Below are 14,163 nucleotides of genomic sequence, written 5' to 3'. Positions count from 1 at the left end.
TGTGTGTGTGTGTGTGTGTGTGTGTGTTACTCTCCTCCACCAACCACACACACCTTATTATCTGCATTTACGTTTTAGTCACTTTTTAAATAGGGCACTTCATATGCAGCGTTATAATATAATATGCCATACGATTAAAACTATAATTCGACTGAAAACAGGACAAACATGGAAGCATGAGTAATTTTAGTTCCTATTTCTCCGTTCTGATAGATGGACCAAGTAGCGCTACCTTGACCTTCTCACAGACAAACCCGTCAAGTTTGTGTCAAGGCCCCAGTCTCAGTGTTGTGTCCACTTGTACTGTTGACCCACGTACAGTAAACCCTCAGCCACTCTACAAAATCTCCGTGAACGGTGCACGAATAGACACATCTGTACAGCACACTCTACAGTTACAGGGCGGAGCTCACAACATCAGATTTCTTGTTCAGAACTCGTTATTTCCCGCTGATCTCTTCACTGATGTCACCGAGACGTTCATTGTCAGAGGTTTGTTTTTTATTTTCTTTATAATGCTGCCTCTTCACTAGTGTCACAGAAACATTCTCTGACTAATCTTAATCAAAATTCTTTTAAAAAAACAACTAGATCTTAGTTTTGTATTTTCAGATGTGTCGTATAGTATATAGCAACATTAGACTTATGACTCATAGATAGACTCAATTATGAATATTCTTTCGATTTTGGACAATGTTTTGAGAATTTACAACTGGATTGGCTAGGTGCTCGGTTTATTGCAGTTTCTGACATTGTTCTTGTTGATAGTTTGTCTCTTCTGCTCTCTCTTAGTTTCTGTAAATCGTTTTTTTCTAATATCCCAGTCCCTCCGCCGGGTCCTCCTGAGATCACTGTGAGTCAGCCGTCGGTCCCCAGAACTGGAGAAACCCTGGTGAAGGAAAATGTCACAACCAGAGTGCAGTGTGTGGTCCGAGGGGGATATCCTGCTACAAGTGATGTACGACTGAGCTGTCCTAGTTCTCAGGCCGGCAGTTCAGGTGTGAGTTCTGTGGTCGTAACTAGGTCACAAGGGACACAATGCTCGTGTACGGCCACTCACGAAAGTGGATGTTACGACAAACGGAGTGACATCACCATCAAAGCTGCTTGTGAGTTGTGCATGTTTTCTGATCATCCAAACACCAAACACTATCGAAATGATCGAAACCGTTTGATCCATATCTACTTTTGTTTCCTGTAATATAGATTTTTATAATCGCAGTATGTTTTGAATAGATATTACCATGTTTTCCATAATATGGAATCGTAAACACAAAGTCTTTTGAAATATCGTTGACGGTGCTTAGCTTAGAAAATGGACATTACTTTGATTTCAGCAAAGGGGAAATACCCAGATTTAGGAAAGTGAGACAAATGGGAAGTTTGTATCTCTCTCTCTCTCTCTCTCTCTCTCTCTCTCTCTCTCTCTCTCTCTCTCTGTGTGTGTGTGTGTGTGTGTGTGTGTGTGTGTGTGTGTGTGTGTGTGTGAGGGGGGGGGTAAGGTAATCAGGCATATCTTAGTACATTTTTAAATGCCAGTATTTTCCCTTTGTCATTCATTTCCTTACTTTTTTAGTCTTTTCCTTTTTTCACTATAGTTGGTGTTTACAAATGTTCTATATCCAAACTGTCTCCCTTTTTCTGTGGCCATCCCTATATCCAGATGGCCCAGAAAGTGTCATGTTGGAGAGGAAAAAAGTGAGACCAGAAGAGACCGGAACGTATAACCTGTGTCCGTCAGCTACACCAGATATAACCATGGAATGTTCTGTGGGAGTTGTCTACCCAGCAGCAAGTTTAACCCTCACAATGACGCCAACAAGAACACAAACTGCTGATGCATGTACAGGAAACAACAACAAATGTTCCTACAACTTTGTGCCTACAAGGGGAGGTAATCACGAGTTCCGGTGTGACGCTGTCAACAACGCTTTTGGAGATATGAGAGGAGACAGTCCAACTGTACAGGTCTATGTGCGAGGTGAGAAGACTTTTAGTGGAACAAAATTAAAATAAAGATTGTCTTTAGCAGACTAGTAATACAAAACTAGATGACAAGTAATACACAACTATTAGCTTCCCGTTTTACGCAGTTTCAATGCAAACAGAAAAAACAAAAACGCCGCTTTTGGAGACATGAGAGAAGACAGTCCAAACGTACAGGTTTACGTGCGAGGTGGGAAGGGGTTTTTGATATAAAAAAAATAAAATTATACAATCCTGAAAACTGTAATATAAATGTGGTGCTTTTACACTCAAATTAATGGTTTTATATTTACTTTTCCTTAATAAGCGGATCCTATAAAAAACAACAACACCCAAACTAACAACCCACAACCTTACCAAGAGCAGACCCCAAAAAGAGGGTAAAAACAAAGTCATTGGACGCACCTGCTCCAAGTCATTGAAGGTTTGAGCATTGCGGTGCTTTCAAAGGAAAAAGTGTGCACGTTATCACAAACACGCATGTAAAAAAAAAAAAGAGAACAAAATAAAAACCGATAGGGAAAGAGAACTCCACGAAAATGATTTGCTGTCATGTCTATTTTCATATAAATGTTTCCAGAACTTAACAAGATCCTATGTTTCCAGAAAGACACAATTCAAATCCTTAGAACGTTATCAAACATGATAAAAACACAGTTTTAATCCTTGGGGCATGGGGCTTTTAAAAGTTTTTGAATGAGTTTTACGGTACATGCAACACAAATAGCTGACACAAATGCCGGTAATAAGACGTTTTACTATAAACGGAGTATCAAACACAAGAAAGAGGAGAGATATGGACGATGTAAAGTTTGATGTGAAAGAAGGAGCAATCTGCACCAGAGCACCAGACAATCACCCATTTTGGAACTTTGTTAAAAATGCATGTATCTCTAGTTTCCCTTACCACAGTGCACCTTGTGGCTTGTTAAAACATTGTCCTTCAATCTCTAGGTTAACAACGGCCTTTGATTTACGCAGTCAAGCTGAGGTGAACACCTTTAGTGCTGTGTAGTCGTATGTACTCGATTGGGTTCTCCCAAACTGGTTCGATGCCGTTTGTCTACTGGTTTGAGGACGGAGTTTTAGAAGATATACTAAAGAGTGTTATTTTGCTGTTTAATCTAAAAAAACGGAAAGAATATTACGGCTTTTAAAATTAACATTTGTGTCATGACGTGGTGGAATCAGGCGCTCGTCAATTTTTGGGCTTATGGGGTTATTGGTATCATCTTAAAACCTGTTTATTTGCCTTCCTTAGGCTGAAAGAATTATCTATCTATGTTGAATGGAGGTCAAGGTATTTGCAATTGAATGAGGTGGGAGTGGCCTGGTATGTGAGGTAAAATTAGCGAGGAAATGGCCGCCAAAGTTTGGCAACTTCCAAAGCTATAGTGTTGTTGGAAACTGGAAATTTACATTTTGTGTGTCTTTCATGAACGTTTTTTGGTAGCATCCACGCAGAAATGCGTTTATAAAAGGAAGTAAAAGCTGTTTAGCCAAAAAAAAAATATTTTAAAAAATAGCCAAATGCTCAGAAAAATGCCCGTTTCTTTGATTTCATTGTTTTGAGGAGCGCCTGATTTCACCACGATGCCTCACATTTGTCTTGTCTGCACAAACGTAAAATGACGACTTTGAAGAAACGAAGGGGTTAAGGGCTTAGCTTGCAATAATCTATCCCTGGTTCTGCCAAAAGAAGATAATAATAAATATAATAAGTACCTAAAGCCTTTTTTTAAATACCTGGTGATTAAAAAGAATGAACCAATTTTATGACGCATCGCTTCAGTTCTCGAGTTTCGTTATGGAATAAGTGGCTGGCCATTTGAGATACGATTTATCCCACTTTTGAATACAAAAGAATTAATCGATATTATGACGCATTGCTTCAGTCCTCAATCACCGTTCTGGAATCAGTCAGTAACCACTTGAAAGATGGATCATCGAAATTTTAAATAGCTCTTCTCAAGCGATGGATTTGTCGGAAAGGGTCATTGCTTAGAGACGTGACAAGAGAGTATTAAATACACAAATGAAGAGATACGGATGAAATACATTTGTTTGATAGGACAGAAAAAGCAAACTTCCCTAGGGCACCTGCAAACGTCCCATTTATTTAGTCCTTAGAAAACAGGAGTTTTCTTTTTTTTCGGGGGGGGGGGGGATACCTTTCAAAGGCATTTATATACATGCATGTTTCAAACAATGTATTATTACACAATTATATAGGTAGTACGGTAGTACAGTATCATAATATACAACATTGCAATCTCAAATGCCATTTTCTTGTTAATAACGTTCAATGCCTCCCTTCGTCTGACCAGAACCTCCCAAAGTATCCCCAAAACTGACCCTCAACGGTAAAGATTTCACTGGTGCAACTGCAGATAACAGCGTTGTTTTTGTTGACGGTCAAGAAAACAGTATCGTTTGTCAAGTTGATGGGGGATTCCCGAAGATCTCTCCCTCTGACATCTACGTACAGTGTGACGGTGAGAACGTGACAGATGGAAGGGTTGTGTTCACACCTGAAAGAAACGCCACCTACTGTACTTGTCGTGCACAACATCCTAGTGGATGCTACGACTTGTCCACTGAAGTCCTCGTCATTGTAATACGTGAGTTTTGTTCTCTTTCGTGTGTGTGTGTGTGTTCGCATATGTCTTTGTTTTGTATGTATATGTGTATGTGTGTGTGTGTATGTGTGTGTGTGTGTGTGTGTGCACGCGTGTGTGTGTGTGTGTGTGTATGTGTGTGTGTGTGTGTGTGTATGTGTTTGTGTGTGTGTGTGTTTGTATGTGTCTTTTTTGTGTTTGTAGTTGTATGTGTTTGTGTGTGTCTTTATTTGTTTGTTTGTGTGTGTGTGTGTCTATGTTTGTTTGTGTATGTGTGTGTGAGGGTGAGGCTGTATGTGTATATGTGTGTGTACGCACATGTGTGTGTGTGTGTGTGTGTGTGTGTGTGTGTGTGTGTGTGTGTGTGTGTGTGTGTGTGTGTGTGTGCGCGTGTCTGTGTTTGTGAAACTCACCTATGCATCTATTTACCTGTCCCTCTAGAAAAACAAGTTCTTTTAAACTGTCTATGCCCTTTTTTCTATTTTGGGTAAGTGTTTTACGGCGCTCGCAACTATGTAGGTCTCATGAGCGTACTGTACACATTACACATTTTTAAAAGGTAGAACATTTTTAATTTTCCCCTTGTGGCGGCCAAAACCTACTCTTATCAATTTTGGACCGCCTAAGGATCTTTAACTTGCGCAACTTGCATACGGGACCCCCGAGATTTTTTGCCCTTGTCCTAGAAGGCTTGGTATAGATCTTTCCTACCAGAACATCAAGGGTGTGGTTGAAAGACAGCAGTAAGAAGGAGCTAAGGAGGTGCGGTAGAAAGACTGAGGAGCCCAGACAAGGGAGCAAAGGAGGTGAGGGGATGGGGGGCAGAAAGTGAAGACGGAAGCAGACGATAAAATTGTTAGATAGTAGGAAAGGATGTGAAAGGAGAACATTTTAGATAAGAAAATGTTCCGTCACTATCCAGATTCGAGACCGGGACCTGTGGCAAGAGAAACGAACACTTTAACCTCTAGACCACGAGATCACCGTGTCGTTCCGTCTAACATTCTCTCTCAAATGCAGTTAAAGGGCTCAAACACAGCGGATCCGTCTTTAGGCTGAGCTTTAGGCACCTTTGATGTCGCTTTCTGCTGACGTATGGTCGAAAAGGCGAAAGGTGCACTCTAAATGCCTTTTGACTCTCAGAGTTATCCCAGTTTTGTCTCTTTTCGGTTTTGGATTAGGTACTTTTGGCTTTCTGGTTTGTTTTGTCGCACACATTAAAAGTTTGCCGATTCTTATTTTACCGTGACACAAAAATTTCATTAGGCTCACACCTTTCATCGTGATAGAAATTGATTATTGCTGTTCAAAAATACCCTGCTTTATATGAAAAAAAAATAGAATTGCATTCCAGTATAAGTTATATTCTTGTATAAATTTTACTGCCAATACACATTTTGTTGCATGAAGATTTGCTCAAAGCTAATTTGGGGTTGTTGATTTCCGAAATGGTTTTAGTTGTTTGTTTGTGTATCGGTTAAGTTTTTGCTCTCTGAAGATGTATTTTTATGTCAATATTACAAAGTTCAGGAGTTTTCAAATATTTGGCCTATACTTTGATTTAAAACTTCTCTTTCACGTATCAGAATAACGTATTGAGTCTTTAGAAGTGTGAATATTCGATCATCCCCAATAAAAGTTGCATTATGCCAAATCCTTCTATGCTATAAATGTAATTAAACAATACTAGCTTAGACTTCTGCATGTTCCCTACAAAACTCTATCACTATCCATCTTGACCTTCAGTATTTATAAGAGAATGCCAAACAATCTTGCACAGACCAGACTATTGGTTTGCCTTTAAAGACCACGTTTTGTCTTAATAACTTTGTTTGAAGATTTTTTACAGATAGTATGCTTAGGGATGAAAGTCAGAATTTTCACACAAATCGACTTTAAATCCCAGATGTTTTTGTCATCCAGAATTGAATGGTTTATTACAACTTTTGGTTTCAAGACCGTAAGAAAATAATATAATATTTAAAAATGATGCTAGGATAGTTTTACCATAGAAGGAAAATGAACCACTACAATTAGTACATTGCAGCATACAAGGACTTTGTCTTCTATCACGAAATACCAGGTTTGTTATATGTATTGGGTGTACCTTAGTTCGACCCGAATGAGTGGAGACTTTTCCTAAACTATTCAAAAATAAGTCTGAAGTGTGCGCTACGCAGTAACAGAAATTCGTTTGGGTTCGTTCGTTTTGGCAACTCAGTTCTGTTTAAAAAGAATACAGGCACAAAAAAACAGTGCTGGATTGACTTGCATACAGATACCACATCTAAAAGCTTTTCGTTGATCTGAAAATGGCCAACTTCTTACCTGACCAAAAGGTTGACTATACAACATATTCTAGTCCTCTTTGTCAGTTTGATAGTGAAAGGAAAAACTATGGGAAGAAAATATTTTATCAATGAGGACAGCTGTAACAGTTGGAGAGAATAATATCATCAATGAACCACGTCTTTAAGGGAACAATCCACTTTTCTGAACTCCATGATATCAACTTAGGCTTGATGAAGCAATCCAAGAAAACCTTGGACTATGATAGAGCCTGTTTAAAGATTAATATTATCATGTGTACAGTGTTTCTTAATCTCAGTTAAAAGAAAATACGAGTGGTGTTCTCCGGGTATCCCCAATCAGAACACTGCTCACAGACTCGATACGTGGCATAATGTAAAGATAGGACTCTGAGAAACCTTTTTTATTTAGTGAAGCCTTTTTGGGAGATAGCAAATCAGAAACTCCCAAGAGCATGGCCAATACTTTGTTATAATACTTCCTTCTTTTTGGGGCTGCAAAACGAGCAACAAGATTTATTCCATTTATTACTGATTTAGATGATTTTCCTTAAAACGTTGATTATGTTAGTGACTAGCAAGGCGAAAGATTTCATTAAAAATCTACGATTATTGAGGAGAGGTATCAAGGTTGATGTGACGCCAACACGGTGGTACTGAAGTCGTCCATCTCTCGGGTAATCAGCAGTTGAAATAGAGCCCAGATTTTCACCTCACCATTCAGTGAAATTCCCTCTGGATTTGTACGCCAAAACTATGCAACACAGACCGACAAAAGACTGATCGGTTGGGTGTGTCACCTGCGACATTTTAGTGGTTCCGTATGGTCAGTCACCAACCATAGGCCCAGTCAGAGCTAAAAATTATAATTCTAGTTTTTTAAAGTTCCCTTTAAAAGTGCATTGTCTTGGTTATAATATTCTTTATCAGCACCTCAAGAGTACCGAGCTCTTCGCGTAAACAAACAGTTTATGATTTTTGACAAAACATGTATTACTTTTTTCTCTTTGTTTTTCTGGGGTTTTTTAAATTAAAAAAAAAAAAATCATTCATAGTTTGATATTCCTGCCTTGGGTTCTTTAACCTATACACTGTTCACGTTTGATGGAAACGGATAGACCGATTTGCCTCCACCCGGCAAAAAGTAAACAAGACAAACCAAAACAAAACACAATTGAGTCGTTTCTGCTCAGTGAACACTCAGTCTTAATCATGTTTCAAGTCTTAGTATGAGTTCTATGGCACTTGCAGCACAAAAAACCCATAAAAGTGCCAAAGACTAAGCATACACAGAAAATGAGGAGAAATAAGAACAACAGATGTTTGATTAGAAAGAAAGAGTAGACCACATCAATCCCCCCCATGAAAAAAAACAACCCTCCCACATTTATTCCTTTTTCTTGTTTGCTTTTGTGGCCTACGTAGTCCAGAACAAGACGCAATCAGATCAAAGCGACGATCAGATGACTATACCAGTTGCAGTAGGGGCAGCCTGTGCAGCTTTTGTCCTTTGTTGTATCATCACAGGGGCTGTGTACTGCTATTTAAAGAGGAAAGGTAAGACTTTATAATGTTGGTATTTTTACTCCCCCGTCAACACAGTTTAGGGGTCGGGCTTCCGATCCAACCTGTCAGGGCCAAACCAGGCTGAGAGGTATACAACAGCCCAGCAGGAAGGCGAGACACTCGATAACAATTTTCTCTCTACTCGAGAATTAAACTGGGGTTTCCTGCTGCACTAGAGATGACGGATCAAATATGTTAACATTGATTGAAAATATATGGCAGTAGAATTCATTTAAACAACGTTCCTAGGTGCTCTTTTGTATTAATTTTAACTGTGGTATCATGCTCAGTGTTAAAACAATCAGGAAACGACAAATGCAGTTTTTAGAACACCTGAATAGACATAAGGGTCTTGAACATCTAGCTCCCACTGACAAAATTGAGGGCGAGGGAGGCAAGGGTAGGCCCAGAACAACATACTTAGGGACCCTAAACAAATGGGTAACATGGAAAGATCAGGGAAACGTAGCTTTTTTTAGAGCATCCGAGCAAAGGAATAAATGGAAAACCATGATCGCCGTTGCCTGTCGCAGATCTGGCACTGGATGATGATGATGATGATCATGGACAAATCAGAAATTAAAAAAAAAATTTTTTTTAATGACCCCAATCTCAACGAGTTATACAAAATGGAACAAAATTGAATGACAAAAACTGTAAAATGTAGATGTGGTAGAAATCGAACATTTGAACAAAAAAAGGTCACCAAAAGATTTATTATTCAAATCTACTTTTAGAAAAGGAGGAATAAGTCTCTATATATTATATTATATTTGTGAATGTTCGTCACTTTGGCTGCCTAAAATTTCCGAACCACTTAACTTTCGAATTTGACAAAATTAATGATGGTTCAGAATCATTCAAAGGGTGCACAGCTTCTTTGAGGAACCTGAAGTCACTGTAGTTTAATTTTCAGTTTTTCATTAGTTTCGTTTAGATCTAAGCTTGAGAAAGTGCGTCTTCTACGACGCCATTGTAAACAAGTGAGACTTTCGTTCACTAGCAGTGCGCATTGGTCCCACACCTTTGAAATTATAGAGTGCACAACCACGAAAGCGGAATAAAGAATGAATCTATACATCTATTATATATTTGGTAACTTGGAAACACATTTGTCACTTTTCTCTCAAGATTCATTGCTCAATTCCAGTAGAGTGTAAATGTAGTAGGCAAATGACTTTCAGTTGATGTTAATGCACCGATCATTCCTTTCATCGAAAGCGATATGGAATACGTCTTCAGAAGTATTATACATACACACACACACACACACACACACACACACACACACACACACACACACACACACACACACACACACGCACACATACACACACACACACACACACACTCATATATATATATATATATATATATATATATATATATATATATATATATATATATATATATATATATATGAGACTTATACCTTCTCTTCTTAAAACAGATGTGAATGTGTGTGTGTGTGTGGGGGGGGGGGGGTGCGAGTGGGGGTTGAGGTGTGCGTGAGGGAAAACTATCATGATTATAATAAAGTAATTACGTGTGCAGGTGTCTATGGCTGAAATAGAAACAGTAGACAGAATAATGTTCAGCTTGATATTTATTCCACATATATTCAGTTCGAACACAGCGTGAGATTGCTTTAAGAAAAACGAAATTTAAATTAGTGACGAGGAAATCCCCCACTTGTTGAGCCGAACTATAGTACGATCAAAAATAACAATATTTCCCAAACTATCAAACGTAGACTCTCCAGCTTTTGCACACTGACATGCATAATGAATTGTACCTTTCTGTCCTGTACGGCAGACTTTGACTTGTGCTCTGTAAATTTCACTGTAACTCTTTTGCCTTCCCTAGGCTGCTTCCAAAGGCTGGCTAAACATAAAGAAGAACAGTAAGTACTCATTAGTCAAAGTGTTTTGGTGGGCTTATTTTTCTTCTTTTATTTTAATTTTACATATTATAGATGTTTTACGCCTCCATACCCGCCATTGTCAACCCCGGCTATGAAAACAACAACAACAACAACAACAACAACAACAACAACAACAACAACAACAACAACAACAACAACAACAACAACGTAGGTGTTTTTATTTCCTCAATCGACACCATTCAGATAATTTAGGGGGCGGGTTTAGACCAGCCCTAGCCGAGAGGGATGCACCATCTCAGGCAAGAGGCCGAGATATTTGAAAAACATTTCTCCTCTCCCAGCCCACCCTGGCTGTGTGGTACACCCTTGTCTCCCTTGAACTATTCTGAAACGTCAAGACCGTATCCTTCTCTATGTGGACCGTGACGTTTCTTTTCTTTCAATGTCCTTTTTTAATTTCTACACTATTCGGTTTTGTTTTTGTTTGAATAAGTTTAGTATTTGTTAAAATCTAATCTGTTTGTGCGTCCTGGTCAGTGGTATTTTTTATGAAGACTGTGAAGAATTTAAATCTGTTTATGATTGGAGTACCTGAAAGGTTAAAATCATTCTAACAGTGTCAATAGGACTGGCATCTTTAACGTGTAGAAGTTACGCACTTTGTTGTTACCCGCAGGAGACGCGAGTTCGAATTTCGAGTTGGGAGAATTTCTATCTACATCTTGGCTTGTGTTGGCCTTGACAGTTACGAACAAGTCCCGCCCCTTAGATAATTTGAAGTGTGTTGATGGGGGTATTAAAAAAATACCAATATTTTAAAAATAAAATGTAAATAGAAAGATGTTTTGTAGAAAATAAATCCTATATCTATAGCTTTATTCCTCCTTAAACGGCTTTTCATTAAGTTTGATACAGTGAACTATTCCAGATTTCGGAAAAGCATATCCTAGATGAAAATGATTAATGAAGAATTATTGAAAATTTGCACCAGAACCCAGACGGTGCTATGAGAATCAACAATTTAATATAAAACGAAATAGGCGTTAGAAACCATGAGTGTCTGCCATGTATAGTTTAGGCTCTTTGCTGCAGCACTCAGGAGACAGGAGTTCAATTGCCAAATGGGGAAAATTTTCTTATCGAGTATATCGATCTTTCTGGTAGGATGTATCCCTCTTAGCTTGGAGAAGTTCGGCAAGGCTGGTAATTTGGCTGTATGCGTATGTAATAATGCAATCTTTTCTTGAAGGCTTATTTGCTTTCATTCTTTTTTCTTCCTTTTAAGTGTGTGGGTTTGGCGTCTCTTTCCATACGGTTTGGTTATTCGAAAGAAGGGGCCTCCCAATTTAACGTTTATCGCCTACACGATTGAGCGAAACAGATTGAGAGCCTCAAAAACCCAACAAACAACCAATGCTTAGGAACGACAAATTGTTGACTTGAACCAGGGGCATTTACTCCATAGTTAAGCATGATGCTAACTAAGCTAACGGAGCACTCGTAGTTCTTTTATCTAGAATGTTGAAGACTGTGGGGGTATGGTAAGGATTGTATTCTTGAATATGCTTCACGACATGGCAAAATCATGCGTAAATCTGAAAGCTTGTTCTTTTGATTTGCTTTTATGTAAAAAGACACCATTCTATTCAAAATAATAGTAGTGATACTTGCAGTTGAAGGAGATGGGGGTCGCCTGGTGTCAGAGGTAAAATTAGCGAAAGAATAGCTTCCAGAGTTTGATGCCTTTCAAAGCTGCGGTGTATTTGGGAAACTGCAAAGTTTCATTTGTTTTGTCATTTTGATCATCCTTTCTTTGGTAAAATTCAAGCAGGAATATGTTATTAAGTGGACATAAGGTGATTAGCTCAAAAGAGACAATTCGATGAAAATTACCTAAAGGGTGGAAAATGTCAGTTTCCTCGATTTTATAATTTAGACTAGCGCCTGCTTTCACCACGACCCCACTCATATAATGTTATTATTATTTCTCTCTGCTCAATACAATGTTTATTCTTAATTTTTTTTTGGTTCCCATCAGGTCTGGGATGACACGGGATAACAATGGTAAGACTGAACAGATATAAATGTGAATTTTCTTTTTTTAGACAGTCATGAGTACTGATGAAAAACGTACGTTACGTATATCGACCACCCCTCCCCCTCACACAAACACATACACACACAAACACACACACACACACACACACACACACACACACACACAAACGCAGACACATAGACACACAGAGGGAAGGACTAACACACACACATACACAGACACACACTTGGACAAATTAACGTGTATAGGCTGACACAAGGATATATAAACAGACACATAAAGACACAATAAATACTAGGACACTCACTCTAACCCTCACGCATATACACACACATACATACACACTAAAAGAAACAAACTCACATAGACAAACACACATAAACGTACATACACATGATTGCACACCCTCTTCACCAAGTCCCTCAGAAATGTCATTTACAAAACAAACAGTTAAGCTACACACAGAAACTGCCCGAGTTTCTATTTATCAGAAAGAAATAACATTAACTGTAAGTTTAACGCTGCTACCAACACTACGGTCATTTAAGAGGCAGGCATTCTAGTTTAACGTTCATTTCTGAAAGGACCAGGCCAAACAGAAATTAGTGTAAAGTGCAGTTCTCAAGGACACCACGACGGACCCAGCTGAAGCTCCAACCCCCGTGCCTGCAATGTCACGATTACGGGTGGTCCGGCAGCCTAACCGATAGACACCACTAATTAAAAGAACGAGAAAAACTCAAGAGGAGGGATGTTATAAATAAAATTTGGCTTTGTTCCTGACTGTGGTACCCAGAATGATATATCGCATGTATATTCTAACAGTGAAAATGGAAATACATGTGTCAAGACTTGTGCTATTGGTCACCCAAAGCCCTATGAGTACGGGGCAGATAGTCCTCCTTATATCGGAGGTCCAACCTCTTAAATAACCCCACGGTCATAAAAGTTGCGGTAAACATTTAATATAATTTCACAATTTCCTTTCTTGTGTCTCCATCCACAGGCCATCAAGAAGAGAATCCGTACGTCGACGTGGATTCGGTCCACATATCGTTACAGGACATCCACACCCCGGTCCTGATTGGAAGAACCATGGCGGAAATCATTACACCTGACGTCACACAGACAGACGGTGACGGGAGACGTTACAACAACGTACCGGTGAAGTCACCGGTGCCAACCGTTGGAGAGAAAGGTAAAGGTCGAAGCATTGTACTTTGGATAACTTGTTTGTGACAGTTGCAAAATATGTCCCTATGTCAAAGTTAGTTATAAAAATATACAAAGCAGCAACGACAACAACAAAAAACACTACTGCCACTACCACCACCACCACCACAACTACTTCCACAACAACAACAATAACGATAACAACAATAAATACTAATAATATAAAGTTCTGGCTGTCGGCATAAAATTCACGGAGTAAAACATCACAAACAAACCGTTAACAGTTTAACTTTCTACTCTTTTCTCGGAAAGGTGAAAATGTTTGGTGCAAAAAAAAATTGGTAGGGGGGTGTCCTTTTTTCATTGCTTATTTCAGTTTTACAGAAAAGGAAATGGAAAAGGAAATGAAATAAGGCCAGATTTTAAGAGGAATTTTCATTTACGTATGCTTTTACTAGAAAGAATTTAAAGGTTCCCACGGTCTCCCCGCCTCTCTCTCTCTCTCTCTCTCTCTCTCTCTCTCTCTCTCTCTCTCTCTCTCTGTCCACCCTTCTCTCTCTCTCTCTC

General features: G+C 38.9%; 1 protein-coding gene across 6 annotated transcripts in view; it reads left to right on the top strand.

The window, feature by feature from the left end:
* The window catches only part of LOC101863493, an 87,368-nt gene that overhangs the window by 58,385 nt on the left and 14,820 nt on the right, over window positions 1-14,163 (top strand). For 5 of the 6 annotated variants that reach the window (XM_035968388.1, XM_035968387.1, XM_035968386.1 and 2 more), the window contains exons 7-13: window positions 825-1,109; window positions 1,664-1,981; window positions 4,314-4,607; window positions 8,339-8,470; window positions 10,346-10,382; window positions 12,403-12,428; window positions 13,430-13,621. In XM_035968388.1, coding sequence (XP_035824281.1) covers window positions 825-1,109; window positions 1,664-1,981; window positions 4,314-4,607; window positions 8,339-8,470; window positions 10,346-10,382; window positions 12,403-12,428; window positions 13,430-13,621 — 1,284 coding nt within the window. Of the gene's footprint in view, window positions 1-213; window positions 493-824; window positions 1,110-1,663; window positions 1,982-4,313; window positions 4,608-8,338; window positions 8,471-10,345; window positions 10,383-12,402; window positions 12,429-13,429; window positions 13,622-14,163 lie in introns of all 6 variants that reach the window. The other variant, XM_013079566.2, reaches the window with a different exon arrangement.

Source organism: Aplysia californica, unplaced genomic scaffold, assembly GCF_000002075.1.
Source record: "Aplysia californica isolate F4 #8 unplaced genomic scaffold, AplCal3.0 scaffold00056, whole genome shotgun sequence".
NCBI lineage: Eukaryota > Metazoa > Mollusca > Gastropoda > Aplysiida > Aplysiidae > Aplysia > Aplysia californica.
Note: the sequence above shows the minus strand (reverse complement) of the source record. Positions and strands in the feature narration are given on the sequence as shown.